At 45.0% G+C, this 18,941-nt stretch overlaps 1 protein-coding gene across 1 annotated transcript in view; it reads left to right on the top strand.

Annotated features, from left to right (window-relative positions):
- The window catches only part of LOC133109309 (serine/threonine-protein kinase 3), a 78,726-nt gene that overhangs the window by 21,946 nt on the left and 37,839 nt on the right, over nt 1-18,941 (top strand). The window contains exons 7-8 of the mRNA XM_061218586.1: nt 10,506-10,643; nt 15,592-15,717. Of these exons, the coding sequence (XP_061074570.1) occupies nt 10,506-10,643; nt 15,592-15,717 (264 nt within the window). The remainder of the gene's footprint in view (nt 1-10,505; nt 10,644-15,591; nt 15,718-18,941) is intronic.

Below are 18,941 nucleotides of genomic sequence, written 5' to 3'. Positions count from 1 at the left end.
TTCGTTGTGAGACGTTGCACTGGTGGAAGAGGCGCGTCTGAGTAATTCTCTGGCATGGGCCTCAAATCAGTGAGCCTGGTCACAAATTAGCCCAAAGTTGCAAACTTGGGTACTGGGACAGCCAACATTGTTGAGACTGAAATTTGTGTTTTCACGAACATGTTGCTTACAATAGGTCCAGTCACTATAATCTCAGATTTATTGCAGTTTAGCTAAAGACGATTGAGCTGCATCCAATTTTTTATTTTTTTTTGTACGAGTGGATGAGGTGGATAACTTAATTGTCTTGGTGCTTCTGCTTTCTCTCCTGTGCCATCTGGCTATTTTCTGCAATCCTTTCTGCAACTCTACAGTCTATTTCTTTTCCTTCATCTCCACAACAGTGTGAATTCATTTTACATGAGTTTGCAGGCTACCTGTTGGGAGTTCCTCAGGGACTTCAAGTGACACACAGGACCAGCCACATGATCCTCCACACTTTAAAGGGATCCACCACATGTTAATTGGGATAACTGTGAGAACAACCATCCTTCTAAATTTGTTTGAAGGAAGCCCATCCTCTCGGCAACAGTATCGCCGAGGAGGAAATGCAAGATGTACTGCAGTTGCTGGTCAGTTTTCCTTTCTTTGATTAATCACCCTCAAAGTAAGCAGCTGGACTGGTCAAATAATTAGAACAAAAAACACTCCAAGCCCTCTGGCTGTAATGCTTTTAAAGGCCTGCAGATTGCAGGGTGAAACACCATTTCGTTTCAAAACCTGTGATTTTTTAAATGCTTTAATATGCTTGATCTTCTTTGATGTGCCGTGAAGGCATTTGGTCTGAACCACAGCCATTCCTGTTCTGATTACTGACCTTTATCAATATAATTACGCTTGATTAATGCAGCAGTTTGTATTTATTTTACACCTGCACATTGTCTTGATGCATTATGACATGCAAATAAATAATGGCACATGCTTCACAATTCCTTAATATCTATTGCTTAAAGGAATATGATGGATGACAGTGAAAGACCGAGCGTGATCATTTATATATTCAATATTATGCAGTCATGCATAAACAGCAAAATAAACAGAAAATCAAATTGGATTTATATGCGAAAATATTTTAATCGCAGGAAAATCTCAGATAATTGGACACTGTCTCTGAGCGAGCTTTTTTTTCAACACAAATTATAGGGTCTATAATTGTGTGGTACAAAACACTTATTTTCGTAAGTGCTGCATAAGCCCATGGTCTCCTGTTATGCCAGGATGTCTCGGCCAGGGTTTTTTTAATTGGCCTCAAAAATGTATCTTTATTTATCCATTGAAGGGATAGGTGAGGTATTTTGACATGGGGGTTTCATTAACTGATTTCTATACTTGCACACTGTTGAATGCAGTGCATGCTATCAAGAGTTATTCTTGGACTCCTCAAGACCACTTTTCGTTATTCGTGCAGTTTTGGAACCACCGATACAAAAGCAAAGTAAATTCCTCAATTTCTCCATTTTCCAGTGATGGTATTTTATTGACTCTCCACTTCCTGTTGATTTGTTGTGTCAAATCAATCAAGATGCAGCTTAGCACCCTCTCTCCAGGATTTGCCTGGTGTATCCTGACGGTGTGCTAAGCCACTCAAGGAATTCTCAAGCACCATCTGGAGTGTAAACAGTAAAACCGAGGTCTTCTGACCTTTGAGCTCCAGGATTGCAGTACCGGGTCTGTCCGGCAGCCCTGTCTCATCTCACAAAGACAGAGGAGTTGGGAGCCAGAGGAGCGGGGCTTGATTTGTGTGGGTCTGGGTTCAGCGGTCAGAAGATGCCATGACCCTCCTGACGGGAGACCAAGCAGGCCCAGGCAGTTGGCAGCTGTGCACTCCCGCTCGTGTCATCTGGAGCCGGTAAACGCTAGCATCCTGCGTCGAATTAGCCCTATTTCTAGAATAAACAGAGGAGCCCATAGCTTCGGTCCGAGTCCGGGAGAATGGGAGAGAGCCGGAGAGATCGCTTTGCTCGATAACGGTTAAACCCGGGAGAAGCCTCTGAACCGGACAACGTGCCTCCTTTTATGTCACGATTTCGAGCAGGTCCCCTCGTTTTTTGTTTTTTTTTCCCCCTTGTGCATGTTCTTCCCTTTCTTCTCTTCCTCCCAAAATGATCCTCGCACCTAAGAATGTCTCTGCAAGCATTTAGCGCGCCCCTTTGAAGCGGAATCCAACTGGCGGATCTGTCTGAGCTTTGTTGTTGTTCATGTGAGCCCTATATTAAATCATAGGCTACGTCTTTGTTTGGCATTTCATCGTTTCCAACGTTCGCCGGAGGACGTTCCCGTTCCGCTCCGCCGCGGCTGTCAAAGCTCCTGGCGTGTTCGCACTGCCCTTCCTAACGTGGCCCTAATTACGGCGTGACACTTTAAACGCCGCCTCTGTTGGTTTTGGAGTGCTTTTTCCGTTTTTGCTACGCGTCTTCCGGCAGAGACGGCGCCCGTTTGCGAGAGAACAAAGTGCCCCGGCATCGCCTCCAATAAATGCCCCCGTGCACTCTCCGTTGCATCCCGGCCAACTTCCCCGTCACACCTGCTCCGTCCGAGTGCGGTCGTCTCCCATCAAAGGGGAAGCCGGTCCGCGTGGCACCCGGAGTCGTTTAAAATTGCACGGTGAGAGGGCTCGTCGTTTCTTCTTCTGTTCTGGAGACGGCCCAGACGACCCTCTTGCGACGGGTTCACGTGGCCTGAGCGATTCAGTTGAATGTTAGTGGGGACATCAAAGAGGTTCTTTGTCAGGAGGCTGACAAAGGGCGGAGGAAGTGGACTCATGACAAAGCTCAGATCTTTTACCACAAAATCTGGGCAAACCAAGAAGCCAGATTTTGCGGTCAAACACCACACTTGGGTTACACACTGGACCATGTTTTCAAACAGAGCTGAAGTCCTGCAGATTTTCAAAAGACAAATTGCGCATATCTGGATATCATGACCACATCATTGTTTGGGATAATTAGTCCTGTGTATCAAAGATTGGCTACCCATGGTGTCATACTTAGCAGGATGCAGCTGTGCTCTATCAGGAAGGTCTACTATTAGTATCTTGGTAAAAATGATGTATTTTGTATTTTGAGGGCCTGAAAACGACAACTTTCAACGTGAAAGTATATACCAATCAGAAAAAAGAAATGGATCTTTTTAAAAACAATTCCAAAGGATTTATTGCCTATAGGCACCTGTTTTATATGGCTGAATGAATGTTCCAAAAAACACAGTGGCCTGTGTTTACTTTTTTATTCAATAACGTTTGCATTTGATTTTAACAGGCTGCCTTATAAAAGACCGAGTAAGGACAGAAAGACTATACGGAGGCATCGTAAAATGGGTAGTGGACCGCACCTTTTTATGGCGAAGCATAAACAGTAGTTTATGGTATGGAATCTACTGGAACGTTGCATAACAGCGCACCATTTAGGAGTTAATCTCTACTACTTTAGTGCTGACCCCTAGGAAATGTTAAGACCCTAAATTCTGGGGGTGTGAGCGTGTGGTTGGAGGTGGGGGGTGGAGACACCGCTGCCTGCTCTTATCTGGCTGTCAACAGTCGGCCTTCACCTCTACAATATGGAAACTGCTATCTCTTTTTTTGGCCCCGATTGCTACCCTTATTTTTTTATAGCTTTACCACTCTTTGTGTGTGACTCTTCACCTGTGATAGCGTTCAAAGGTGCACCTTCCCAAAGATAACAGTTTACAGTAGTTAATTGGTGATTAAACGACAAGATGCCCTTGTAAAAGTTTGCTACCAGTGTTTTCCTATTTAAAAGTTTTGAAAGCATGAGCACATGATGTGCATATTGTTATTAAAATATTATGGTTCATGAGACCAAAGGGATATTCTACTAGGGTGTGTCATTAATCATTTTACCCCAATCTTCTCACCCATCATGGGTGGCAAAATACCAGTGGAAGACCAAAAATCTATTTCATTATATATTCAAATGTTGGCATTTTGCGCACAATTCTGGTTCATATGAGATGAGATCAGAAACATGTTATGCCTATGCTTAACATATCTTGAATCACACTGCAGAATGGCCTGCAAACATGGCTAGTTTTTAATTTTGGATATCTCTGGGCTGCAGTTGTCATTGGGTTAAAGAAGAAGGCTTATGACCTCCACTCCACGCCGTCTCTCTCAACTCCTCTCTCTCTCTCCCTCCCTCTCTTTTCTCTGTCAAATATTTATAGCTGATGGGAGATAAGATTATTCCAGCCCTGGACCTCTTAGTGCCAGCTGCCTCAGTACTTTGCTCACAATAAAGTGTGAGATGGGTTCCAGCCTCAGGGAGGTTGTTTTGTTTGGAGCTCATCCTTGGGGCATATCGATGGGAAGGTCAGGCTCAACGAGGCAGAGAGAGCATTACTGAAATAGCAATCTTTTTGGCTGAACTTTTCCAATGAGTTCACCATTGCCACCTTTCAAGGCTTTTATTATTATTTGTTTAATATAGAAATGACCAAAGCAGCACAGTGGCTGAGTTTTTTCAGTTTTTGTTTTTGTAGCTTTGTAGAAGTGATGGCCTTCTTGCTCCCTCTTGAGAAGGGCTGTCCGGACTTTTTCCCAACAATATCAAGTTTACTGCCAGCCCTTGAGCCAGCAAACCTTGTTGAAAAGATTTGTTGGCCTCGTTTCCCTAGTGCTCTCCCCTTACTAGAGAGTTTGTGAGTCACTTGGAAAATGTTAGCAAATGAAAGCCCAGGTTGGAGTGTTACAGGTGAGATAGGCTGTGTCCACTTTTTTTTTTTTAGATGATATACCAACTGGAGCATTGTCTGATGCTTCATCGAACTAGCTTCTCAGCGAATCCGCCCTTAAGCCCAGTTTATAGTCTGCGATATATGGCCGTTGCCACTGGCGATTATCACGTTTGATGGTCGGCTTTTAGTTTATGCTACAGCGACAGACAATTTTATGTCGTTGCTATCATTGTTGTGCCCATTGCTGAGACTCCAATTATATTGAACTTTGAACCCAGCACTAGCTCATTTGTTATGACAACCTTATTATTGAACCTTCTCATCTGTGATTATCTTTCACAAAGTGTTCAAAATCGAAGTCGAGCAATCATGGAATGTTGGTAACAATGTAGCGATTTCCATCGGCCGGTCATAGATCGCCTAATTTTAAATCAGCCTTTAGGTTTCAACAAATTAGCTTCTCTGAGAATCATCCCTGTGGCTGTACAGTATCAGCTGGGCTTCAGTGAGAATCAGCCCTAAGGTTTCATCAGGTGAGCTTCATTGAGAATACACCCTACATCAACCGGGCTTCAATGAGAATCAGCCCTGAGGCTCTACAGTATTAGCTGGGCTTCAATGAGAATCAGCCCTGAGGCTGTACAGTATCAACTGGGCTCCAATCAGTCCTTAGGCTTCATCAGATGAACGCTACTTCAAAAATGTCATTATAAAGTTTGCTCACAGATATTGCACACAGGTTCTAAATGAAACATGTTGGTTGCATCATATCACAGCAGATGCTGAACATTTCTGCCCCCCTCTCATAAGTGCCTCATAAATAAATATAAATATCTTCTTCAGCTATTAAGGTGGCCTTTCCTTTCAATTTTAAGAAGACGTGAAATGACACCAGTAAATAGCGCCACCTGGCTTTGCAGCTGAAGGTGCTGCAGTGTGTTGATGGATGAGGATTATGGCCGTGGTGTGTTTGTGGTAGTGACTGCAGCTGTGTGCTTGCTGAGGAGAACAAGGACATTAGCAGAAGGCCAGAGGAGCGCGCAGGCTGACACAGGGGCCAGGTGGGAGTATCAATCAGTCAGTCATTTAAGTCTCACTATCGGACTGCTAAGGACGGGAGATTCCTAAAATTCTGCAAATCATTGTAGTTTTGTAGGAGTGAGGCTACAGTATGGTCGTTGGTAGTACTGATTGGAATTTGTATTTGGATAACTATCCAGCTTTTTTTTGGCGTTGTTAATAAATTTCCCTTGTACATTCTAAAACATTGTGACAATGACTAAGGACTGTGCTTCAACAGATACGGTCTCGGTAGCCTAGGTTATCTGCGTAACAGGTGTGCATGCGTGCCTGTGTCTGTCTCTCTGTCTGTGTTTTTCTGTATCTGTGTGAGTGTGTGTACTTGGGAGGAGTAAAGTCCTGGCAGTTTGTACCCTCTACTGATTTACCCTCTAGTACGTTCCCTTCAAGCAATAGCTAATGCATTTCCATGAAATGGAAATCCTGAGGCCAGTGTCAAGTACCAATATTTGCCTGACCATATTGGGCGATATGTACATATCATAATAGGAATTGCATATTATATCTGTGTAATTATGAGTATGAGTCTACTGTGCTGCTGAGCTGGCTTTCCTGTAAGATTGGCTGGTAAAAATGATAAATGAAAAGAGGTTTAGATAGCTGTGATTTGGCTATCGTTTGAGCATGAAATCTTCTCATAATCTACAGCACATCAGCTGCATGGCCTCCAGGGCATGTATATTGCCTCATCATATCCACCCTCCCTATTGGCCATAATTTGTGGTCAGTAACGATACAGCATCAAATATTAGTGTGCACCCCTATTTCCAGGATGATTTAATAGAATTACAAATTATTAATAAAATATGTTTTCCCTGGAAAGTACTGGATTTTTCTTTCTGCCTCCAGTCTCAAGCTATCCAATCATTGATTGTATTGTGCCTTTTGCATTCCCGCCAGTGAGATTTTTGGGGAAGATTTTTTTGTCTTCATCAACTTAAACAAGGGCTAAAGGCAACATATTTAACAATGTATAAGGTTGCTCAGCAGTAAACTTGGTGTTTACATGCTCTTATTTCCCAGCTGATAAAGAGGTGGATTTTACGGTTTGAAGGCAAACACTAAAGGGCCTTCCCTGTTGTTTCCATGTTGGAGATTGTATGTTTTTTTTTTTCCTCCTCTTAACTTCCCCTATGCTGAGTCCTGCAGGACAGCTAGGCAGTGGTGCGTTATCTGTATTATCCTCCCCCTGTGTACAATGGGCGGCGCAGTAATTACGGCACGACAAAGAGCGCAAGCAGGGGGATAAATCGGCGCCTTGTCAGAATGCACACGGGAGGATCCTCTCCGAGCTGCGATGCTGCAGATAAGATAAGACGCAAGAGATCGCCTCTCAACGAGGGCTGGCGTCGGCTGGTAAACAGCGCCGTTCGCCTCTCCCGCTGACGTGCGGTGGAGCAGTGCAGGGGCTTTTATGTAAATGGACTGCGACACGTGCTTTTTCACCCGTAGTGTGTCAGCATTTGTTTCTCTCGGGCTGTGTATATCGAGACTGACTTTTGTTATTGGAAGGCCATGACGTCACCTAAATTTCTCTAGGAGTTGCGTGCGCCCAGAATGTTCGAATGTTTGTGAGAGAAGACGGTGGCGATGTAACGTTTCCATTGACAATGGAAAAAAACAAAAATAAAAACCTCAGTACATCTGTCCTTGAATTCTGACAAATCTCTGGGCTTCCTTCAATAGGCTCTTTCCCGCTGACGGTGTGAATACGGAAATGCATTAATGACAGCATTCTGCGAGCAATACAAATGCACGTACTTTCCGTTAAAAAGATTAAATATTTATTATTTTGTCGCAGGGGGTTATTACGTTCCACTCCGTGTACAATTTATTATTTCTGCCACATTTCAGCTTCTGCCCACGCATGCAGCAGCAGCCTAATGGCAACAAGTTTTATCGTTTCACCTTGGCTGCCAGGACAAAGGTTACATTTATGGTTGATATTATCCACTGGTCGTGTATGTGCCGTCTGTACGCTGAATTGAAGTGGCAGAATGCAGTATTATAAAGACATTACTTGTGTTTTTATCTCGGTCCAAATAGCTACCACCTTGTTGGGTATTGCTAGATTATCTGTGCAGATAAGAGGACGGTGTCATGGCTCAAAGGGTATTGGAAGTGGGGCATTGACCTCCACCGCATCATGTCACATTGTGTTTTGACTAACTACAGAGAGGGCATTGATACTCTGATTAAATTCTAAGATAATTTTTACGAGCAGGCAACTGTTTGATCTACATTGAGGTCCCAAACCTTGGTTTTGAAGCCATACTCACCATGTTGTACAGAAAACCAGATCAGTTTTTGCCTCTGCATGCATGCCTGTATCATTACAGAAATACAGTCACATTAGCTAGCCTATGAAGTGAACAGTTACTTAAAGCTTGCAAGTTTTTGGCGGGCTGTACATATTTCAGAGTACACGCACGGTGTTGTGCAGTACAACATGCAGGCCTCATAGAATTTGGTCTAATATCAAGTTATATAGATAAAGGATTTGGTTGCTTTTCTAATGAAACAAGGTGGACATTATTATTCATTAAAGTGTCTATCCATACTTTTTCAGTTCTGATGTTGACATTTGTTTCATTTTCATACTCCAAATGCCAGAGTACCATTCAAAACTAGGAGCACATAGTGCTTATTTTTAAGGTAATCCAACAGTAGTGCATATTTTTGAGAAAGAAGACTGCCTAGAGACAACAAAAAATATAGTCAATTGTATTGAGCGACATATTATACTTAATTTTAAAGATGCTTTTTGGATTTTAGACACTTGTTCTTTTGCATTCACATGCAACGTTCTGTGCGTGAATCGTCAAATTTGATTACGTGGTAGGAATGTTGTCCCAGACACCTGCAGTCGAAAATGGAAAATGGTGGCACAATTTAAGAACAAAAACACATTGAATCAATTTTGCCATTGTGAGACGGTATCAAACAGTATGTTTTATTTTTAAGATGATGAAACTGTTATTAAATGCTGTGCGAAATGAGTCTCTGTCAATCCAGTACAATGTCAAAATGCACGGGTGTCGTTTTTAAAAGCGCCGTTGGCTCCCTGAAATGAAAGGTCGACACGGGCGAAACCCCCTGGTGTCAGTAGCGCCGTGGCCCACTCGGTTGTCGCAATGTGTCGGGTCCCTGAGCCCCCATTATCTTGTGTTTGTGTTCTGGCTAGACATCGTCTATAACGAGTGGCTCATTAGTTAACTCATTTAGATGGCCGGCTATTTCTGTCACGGTGCTCATTTGTCTCGCGCATCCACCGGATGAGTGGAATTCTTTGGAGATGTACAGAGACTACTGGAAAGAGATCCAGGATTCACCAGTGTCTTGTAGCCTCGCTCTTCCCCACATGCCCGCCCTCCCCTCCCTTCTAATTGCATCCAGATGTCGGAGCGCTCCATCCGAGTTACTGTTACCGAGCGCAAAGGAGTTTGTTCTGATCCCAAGCCACCTGCACTGGATTGAACTGTGTTTTAGTTTCCGACATGGAAGCGAGAAGAAGAGGGTCAGGGCAGCTTTTTTGTCGACGTGGGATTGTTCGGTTAGCGGAGATGGCACAGACGTTTATTTGCCCATGCTGTGAAAAGACAAACCGTGCCTGTTGGAAGGAGAGAGGTGACTTTCGGGGTGGTAAGGGAGAATGTTATTTATTCCTGAGACTGAAGGTCTATTTTAAACCACATACCCTCCCCTCTCTTTATGCCCGAGGAGATGGGCAGAGACGGAGGCAGTTGGTGGGCTCGGATTAGATGGTGAGCCCAATTAATGGGGGGCGGGGGATTGTCTGTGACAGCCCTGACCGAAATGTGAGTTAAGTGCAGTGCTAACCCCCGCCCTTGGGTTAAATTGTGAACCACAGCACAGGGCTTCATCTCCAAGGAGACCATTTTATGCAATGTCAACCTGCCAGGTCTCTTATTACTGACAAGCAGTGAAAGTGAGAGTGAGAGTGTTTCACCCTGATTGTTAGGCCAAAAATTTTTGCGCAGTCAGGATCTTTTATCCTTTCACAGTTTTTTAAGGAAATTAAACTGGCTCAGACTGACAGCAACCTTGTTTCACATTGTTCTTTTTATTAAATATTATAGATACCCACTCAGAGGGTCACACAAATTCACTTTGCCTCCACTGACTTCTCAGACCTGCTCCCTCCATACATTTGTTGGTCTTAAAAAACACATTTCTGCTCTTGGTCTTATGTGCCCAATAAAGGAAATGCCTCCTCTCAAGAACTTCCAGCATTATTGCGTTAGCCAGCCGAGCCTGTAGCGGGCAGAGTAGAGCACTGCAGGGGTGTGTGGTGACGTAAACGCACCTATCTGCTGTGTGAAAATGCACCAAGTGGCACTGAGGTGAGGAGCACCTTCAGGGACAAGTAACAGCCGGAAATAAAGCCACACGGCGATCGGCTTGCTGCAGTTGCCTTTACTGGGAGGAAATTTAATGGGAAATGACTACATTGGTAGCAGATGGACCAGTTTCCTGGATCTCTGTCACGGTAGAAATCCTAGACCCCCTCAAATTTGTTCACCAGATTTACAGTCCGATAGAGATGCCGAATCGGGGTGCTGGGGGGGGTGTTTATTTGGCTAGACCTGAGGCGCAGAGAACTCTTGATTCTTGCTTCTTTTTGTAACCGCATTGCCCTCTTTCTTCTCTCATGTCTTGTTTTTTTTCGGTAGGCGATTTTCATGATTCCCACGAACCCTCCGCCGACCTTCCGGAAGCCAGAGCTATGGACAGACGAGTTCACGGATTTTGTGAAGAAGTGTCTGGTGAAGAATCCAGAGCAGAGGGCCACAGCTACTCAGCTGTTACAGGTCTGTGTTTTGTGTTTGTGTGTGTGCAGTCCATAAGTATTTGGACAAGGACCCCCCCCCCCCTTTTTATGTTTTCAGTAAAGTGCAGACTTTTAGCTTAATTTGAGGGTTTTTGCATCCATATTGGGCAAAAAGTGGAGGAATTGTTGCATTTTTTATACATTGTGCCCCCAGTTTTAGAGGACCAAAAGTAATTGGTCAATTGGCTGCTCAAATGTTTTTTGGACAGGTGTGTTGAGTAAAGTTCATCATTAGTTCATACATAAAAGAGCTAGGAAAAGGTCTATAGTTCATTCTAGGAGTGCCATCTGCAGTTGGAGTCTGTTGTTGTCTCTCAACATGAGGACCAAAGACGTTTCAATGCCAGTACAGCAGGCCATCATCAGGCTGGAAAATAAGGATTCATCATTCCGAGACAGCCAAACAGTTTACAGTACATTACGTGTTATGAACAGATGAGATGACGATCAGCCTGTACCAGAGTGATGGAAAGAGGAAAGTCTGGAGGAAAAAAAAAAGAACAGCCCATGATCTAAAGCATACCACCTCATCTGTCAAACATGGTGGAGGTAGTGTTATGGCTTGGGCATGTATGGCTGCCACGGGAATTGGCTTACTTGTTCTCAATGATGATGTCACTGCTGACGGCAGCAGCAGGATGAATGCCAAAGTACATCTTGTCTGCTTGAATCCCAGCAAATGCATCAAAACTGATTGGATGATGCTTCATTATGCAGCAGGACAATGATCAAAAACATACAGCCAACCAAGGAGTTTTCAGGCCAAAAAGTGTAATGCTCTTGACTGGCCAAGTCAATCACCTAACCTCAATCCAACTGAGCATGCATTTCACTTACTGAAGACCAGAAGTGAAATTGCCCCCAAGCACAAGCAGGAGCTGAAGAAGTTAGCAGTGCGAGCATCAGGGAAGATACCCAGCATCTGGTGAAGTCTATAGGTCGTCGACGTCTGACAGTAATTGATTGCAAAGGATTTGCAACAAAATATGAAATATTTCAGTTTGTGTTAATTTGTCTGATTAACTTTTGGTCCCCTAAAATTGGAGGGGGGGGGGGAGCTATGTATAATAAAGGCTGAATTCCTACACGGTTCAGCCAAAATGGATGTAAAAATCCTCAAATGAAATCTGAATGTCTGTAGTTCAACACATAGTGTTTAAATTGTTTTATTTCAATTGTTTGTTTGCAGAGCAAAAATAACGTGTCACTGTCCAAATACTTATGGACTGCAATGAATGTGCTTCTATCCGTGTATGTGTGCCTTTATGTACAGTATGTAACTGCCTGTATGTGTGTGTTTGTATGGGCGAGGTTGAGAAAATGGTGGCTGGCTGCATATAGTTCAGAGCACATGGTACACTAGCCGGTGTTGCCCTGAAGTGCCAAAAAAAACTGCTTGTCAGAATAGAGAAAATTGATTAACAGCATGCATCATAAACGCATGTATAATTTTACTGTTTAGAATAATAATAATGGAAAAAGTTCATTTGAGTCTTTAACATGTTTTCCCAGTTTATAAGTTGTTGAGTTACAGCAGTACTGTGGTGCCCAGGGGTTTGGTTTGAAATCTGAATCGCATGCACATACAGGCCAGCAGCCTCGATGCTCATACTCTGTTCAGTGGGTGAAATGAAACTAAATGTTGCATTTGGCCACTGTTTCAGAAAAGACTGAAAAGCAGATGCAAATTTTTCGCCAAAGGGCAAATGAGGCAGAAATGCTGTTGCAAGTCACGGTGGAAATGATAATCTTCTCCGTCTCCCACCTGATGGTATTGTTTTTAGTGTAAGAATAGCTACAAAAGAATGCTTGAAATGTTTGTTGATAGTTCTGATTACCTGAATAAATTAATTAGCCTTTGTGCAAGCGAGTGGGGGCTGTTCTATGATACTCGTGCGAAGTGAAATGATCGCGGTTGAGTTTGTGCCAGAAAACTGATTCAATTCGACACTTGGTACGTTGTGCTCTTCATGTCTGGGCCCTATCCATATCTGGAGTGTGCATTCCTGTTCTGTTTTGCCTAGTTAGTTGAAGCTAATATAGCGTTTTGATGAAACATGCCGATTAAAAACTGGATGGGGAGGTGACTGAACTTCTTTATAAAGGTGACTTTCTCTCCCTCCCCCCCCCCCCCTCCTGGTGTGGAAGTCGTTTTGCGGTGTTGATTTTTATTTTTGCGAAAGGTAGGCCTTGGTGGCCCAGCAACGGCCTTTTTAACGATGCGTTTCTCTGGTGATACTGTAAACTCGCTCCCTCTCAGATGGAAGGCATTTTCTCTCATTCTCCGATGGAAGGTTTTCCTCACATTTCAGTCAGTCTCATCAGGAGGTCCTCGTTGCTCGACATTAAAGGTCCATAAAACATGAACGAAAAAAATCCCCTCCAATTCCTCATCCAAGGACACAGGGAAAAAATGTGTTTGCCAGGCCGGTTTGGCGCAGTGCTCCACACGGAGTAATTCCACCTCGGCAGAGGTGAAGTGAAGTTTCTCAGTTCAGATATGAAGCCCTTTTCTGTTCTTAGAGTGCAGCCATTTCTTCCACTGTCCTTGGAGTCAGTAGTGCTTTTGCTCACACTCCAGACACCTGTGTTTGAGATCATGTGATACTGTATACAGTGCAGGCTGTAAGTATTTAGACAATTTTTAGTGGTACAATTTCTGTTCTTTTGGTTCTGTACTTCAGCACATTGGATTTGAAATAAAAAAAATATATGAGGTTAAAGTGCCGACTGTCACCTTTAATTGATGTGTTTTTACATCCATCAGGTGATCGTTGTAGGAATTACATCCCTTAGTATAGATACACGATGAGCCAAAACATATGCCAGATATGTTGATGGTCCTCAGCGTGCCGCCAAAACAGCTCTGACCCATCAAGGCATGGACATGGACCTCTGAAGGTGCCCTGTGGTGTCTGGCACCAAGCCGTTAGCAGCAGATCCTATAAGTCCTGTAAGTTGCAAGGTGAAGCCGCCATGGATCAGGTCTGTTGTTCCAGCACGTCCCACGGATGCTTGTTCGGATTTGGAGGCCAGAGCAACTCGAACTTGAACTCTTCGTCATGTTCCACAAACCATTCCTGAACAATTGCAGTGCAGGGTGGCAGGGTGCATTATCCTGCTGAAAGAGGCCATTGCCACTGGGAGATAGCTTTGCCGTGAAGGTATGTACCTGGTCTTGAACTATGTTTAGGTAGGTGGTACGTTTCAAATTGATGTCCACATGAATACCCGGACCCAGGGTTTCCCAGCAGAACATTGCCCATCACACTCCCTCCACCAGCTTGTTTTCTTCCCACAGTGCATCCTGGTGCCATCTCTTCCCCAGGTAAACAGTGAACACATACCCGGCCATCCACATGCTGTAAAACAAAATGGGACTCATTGGACCAGGCATCCTTCTTCCATTGCTCCAAAGTTCAGTTCTGATGCTTGCGTGCTTTTGATGGTGGACAGGGGTCAGCATGAGCACTCTGACCGGTCTGCAGCTACACAGCACCATACGCAGTCGGGTGTGATTGTGACACATTCCTCCCGTAACATCATTACAACTTTCTGTGACTTGTAATGATGTAGTAGCCCTTCTGTCAGTTTAGACAGGATAACCTTCATTGCCCTCGCACATCGATGGGCCTGGGGTACCCAACACCCTGTCGCTGGTTTGTGGTTTGTCCCTCCTCGGACCACTGTCGGTAGATACTCACCACTGGTGGCTGGGAGCACCCTACAAGCCTTGCCATTTCAGAGATGCTCTGACTCAGTCGTCTGGCCATTTGGCTCTTGTCAAAGTCACTTGGGTCTTTATGGCTGGCCATTTCTCCCACATCCAACACATTGTCTATTAGAGCAAACTGTTCACTTACTGTCTAATATATCCCAGACCTTGACATCTACCATTGTTATGAGATAATCAACGTTATTCACTTAATTTGTGAGTGGTCATAATGCTGATCTGTGTAGTCCTCCAATTCAGGGGACAAAACCTACTTGGGACAGTTTTCAGTATCAAGTATTAATTCTAGGCTTTGGATTACCTTTTTGAGTCTGTTATTGTCATTTGTCAACAGACCAGAGTTGTACCAATGTCTGTCAGAGACCTAGGCCAAACACAAGGCTTACTGAAACAAACATGAGGAACATAATTAAGAATAAAGAGAGGACTGGTGAGCTCAGTAAATGCAAAGGGGCTCGTAGGCCAAAGAAGACCTCAGTTGACTACTGTAGAATTCTCACCATAATATTACATTACATTATTGGCATTTGGCAGACGCTCTTATCCAGAGCGACGTACAGTTGATTAGACTAAGCAGGAGACAATCCTCCCCTAAAGCAATGCAGGGTTAATGGCCTTGCTCAAGGGCCATAATGAAGGAAAAACCCCAAATACCATCTGCATTTTAGCCTCATATTCATTGATTAATTTCAAATCCAATGTCAGAGTACAGTACAGAGGCAAAAAAGAACAGTACAGAGTACTGAGTACAGAGGCAAAAAAGAAAGAAAAAAAAGATTTTGTACCACTGTCCAAATACTTACGGACTGCACTGTATATTGGGTGTGGTTCTGTTCTGAAGAGCATGCTTCGGGTTTGAGGACACCGCAGGCTATTGGGGTCAACACTCATAGCCCACACTACTGTGCTTGATACCAGTGCTAATGTAATGAGGCCATGCTCAATCAGCACAGTGGCTACAGGGCCAGAAGCTGTGCTCAGTCAGTCACAGTTTAATGCCTTTGATGTAGCTTCCCTGCTGATGTCTTCTATCTGCACCACTGGCCTTCCAGCCACTTTGCTACCTCTGTTCTTGTAATCAACACTGTTGGCCCCGGTTCATGCTTCACTGTGCATTTACCATACTGGAAAACCTGACCCTCTGTGTTTGTTTGTGTGTGTCTCTCTCCACTTCCCCACTCACCTTCCTCTTCAGCATTCCTTCATCAAGAATGCCAAGCCTGTGTCCATCCTGCGGGACCTGATCACGGAGGCCATGGAAATCAAAGCCAAGCGGCACCAGGAGCAGCAGAGGGAGCTGGAGGAGGAGGACGAGAACTCGGTGCGTGCGGCTACTTTGTCCTGATGGCACCGTTTCAGGGGTGCATCACGGGTGCATCAGGGGTGCATCAGGAGCCCTTTGAGACACCAGATGTATTTATTTTTTACATTGGTCAGTTCCACACCCCAGGAACTGCGATAGTGGATGAGCTCTCCCAACACGGGCAAGCTTTCATTCACCAGTCCATTTGTGTCTGTTAAATGCATGTGAGGCTGAGGCAGAGAAGGCGGCCATTTTATACAAAGCTGGGCCAGCTACAATGGATTCAGCCAGCCACCCCCCACACACGTGCTCACACACACAGCCGCCTAACACCCAAGCTCCCGTCATTTACGTACACTTCCACCCCAATTAGCTCCCACTTGACTTGAAGTGAGCGGTGAGGGCGAGTGTACTTTGAGGTCAGTTAATTTTATATCTTTACGAGTTCTGACATATATGATGTACAGTCCTGGCAGCTTTCCCATAAGAGTGGGAGTGGTAACCTCGTGCCTAGTGCACTGGTTACCGTGGATTACAAATTCAACACAGTAGGGTCATGGACCCCACAGTGCACTAATACAGATTACAGGTGCTGCCACACCGCTATAATTCAACCCTGCATGTTGCAACCCAGCGCATTCCCTATTTGCTTGGAGATAGTGCTATCGGCGGATGGTATCGGCTATTCAGCGGGCGAGTTAGGGGTCGCTGCCTTTCCCCTCCCTGGCTCCTCTACCCGGATGCCAACCGCACCGCTTCCCCGATCCGAATCCTGCTGTTTGCATAGCTGCTCGGGCCATTCCTCACATTTTTCGAATTAACGGAGAAATTGCCGTCCGCGCGGCTGAAGGGGAGGTTAATCTGGATATCAAAGCGTCGCTATTGGTTTAGGCATTACGGAACACGGCCGCCCGCCCCCGGCCGCCCGGCGGCATGCGGAGTGTGCCGGGGAGTCGATTGCAGGGCTGAGCAGCTGCTGCGGGGGCGAGACCACGTCGGCCAGGGGCAGGTGGAGGGGAAGCCCTCTGTTGCCGGGGAACGCGCAAGAAACATTTGTAAATATAGCCGCTCGGCATACCTCCTCTCGCAGTCGGGCGGCCGGCTATTTATGTAAACGGCATTCTGTAAAGATTTTCGCCCGGTAACGTGCCGGGAAGTGGGAGAGAGGTGAAGCGGGCATGTGATGAGTATGCCTTCCCCGGGGGCGTCGGGCGGGTGGAGCTCTGTCCTCCTGCAACTGTCAAGTCTCATTACCCCCCACGCACCCTTCTCCCCCTGCCTTTATTTTCATTCGTGGGAGGTTCGACGGGAGGTACTGTCCCGCGTGGCATTCTTGTGGCCCTTCCCCTCTGTCCATGCAGACGGACGGACAGACCAACAGACCGCTCTGCTGCTGTCTGAGCCCCATGGCGTAATTACAGTCCTCTGACATATTGACTTTGTCGTTTTTACAGCCCGCTCTGACTGTCGTCCTCAGCTCTGCGGCCAAAAGACTCTATTTTAAGCCTTACGGTAATGGTTTTAGACATTCGCCATGCCGAGCCTGGGCTTCGATGCCAAAGCACTGTGGATTTTGGACACGTCTCTGTTATTATCAGAGTAATCCTAAAATCGGCAGTTGGCTCGCCTGGGCAGACCCTGTATATGTATTGACAACAGTCGTCTCCGTTTTGACGCAACGTTTCCACCACGTCCCGCGACTCTAAAACTGAACCCGCTTGAACCGTCTCGGTTCATCACGTCGAGCTTGAAATCGCAGCTTAATTAGATCTGCGTTGCTGCAGAAATGCTCTGTTTTCGATGTGACCCCCGTGCAGAAATAGTCTGTTTTTGATGTGACCCCTGGCCTGGCTCCGTTTCCTTCTGCTTCCCGGGTAAAGTGCGGCCATGTTTGCTGCCAGTGTCGGGTGACGCGGCCCAACGCCAGACCTCTGCTTGTCACTGTCCAGACATGCTGATGGGGTCATTTGTTTTCACACATTAATTTAATTCTGTCCCCAGACAGGGGTCAGACACCTGCTTTCCATTGGCGGGGGCGAACGGCCACCTGCTGGTGTTTTCGCTGTGCCACTTCCAGGCAGACTCTGATTAAGACGAGAGGCTGTTCCTGGCTCCCCTGACCTTCCCCGTCGACCCTTCTCACTTTCCTCAGGGTCTCGTCATTTCCCAGCGCAGGCTTTTCTTTGACCCCACCCACTTACTAGTACTTTCTAGAGCAATGGTGTTAAACTAAATTCCCAACGGGCCGCAGTGTCTGGAGGTTTTTTCTGGTTTCATTTCAATCAGCTGCCAATTAAGGCCTTGAGAACAATGCATGTGGATTCAAACATTGACTTAAATGGTGTTGATAACAACCCTGAAAACTAGCAGACACTGCGGCCCACCAGGACTGGAGTTTGATGCCTGTGTTGGTCCCCAGTATTCTCAGTGAAGGGCTACAATAGCGCTCTTGGACACAGGAATGTGCCTTTCTAAAGGTGATTAGTGGGATGTATATTTGTTGCTCCCATTTCCCCCAGTTACTCTCAGCCATAGAAGTTGTAGTATACTTTATGTGGATGAGCCCTTAGTCCAGGTCCAGTGATTGATGATCTTGTATGATTGTTCTCCTCTTACTGTATACAGTCAAATTAGCATCAGCGGTTGCTTAGCTGGCGTTTGGGTATCCCCAGGGGGTCTTTTGCAAAGAAAATGAGGGGAAAATATTTTCTTTGTTTGCATTTCCATATATCAGAAGTCACACTTACACTTTTAAACAACATAAGCCATGAATAAATAACATAAAGTCTGGTTTACACATCGGAAATATTGGAAATATATGGGTGTTTGTCACAGAAAATATTGGCTGAAGTCACAAAGCAGTCACAGCAAATTTGTTGAAGAATTGCAGAGAAGTGGAAAAAGCAGCAGAAATCTTGAAAAACATAAATGTATTAAATTAATCGGTCTCATGCGCAGCAGCGGGAATCAATTGAAATGGCATGCGCAACTGTAGCAACAGAAATGAGTGCTTGGACTAGTGTTCGCCACTAGGAACAAATAGGAGTAAAATGCATCGATAGGCTGGTTCCATCACAGAAAGAAAGAAAGAGTATTTATTTTTTTTGCCTTTGATTTAACAGAACACTTAGAAACCCAAGTTTTTATACATTTATTTATAAGTCTTCTGGGAATTTGACAGAATCTGCTGGGTCAAAAATGTACATACAGCAACTTGAATTATCGATGTTGGTGATGTAGTA

Source organism: Conger conger, chromosome 1, assembly GCF_963514075.1.
Source record: "Conger conger chromosome 1, fConCon1.1, whole genome shotgun sequence".
Lineage (NCBI taxonomy): Eukaryota > Metazoa > Chordata > Actinopteri > Anguilliformes > Congridae > Conger > Conger conger.
This window is presented reverse-complemented; position numbering and strand designations above follow the sequence as displayed.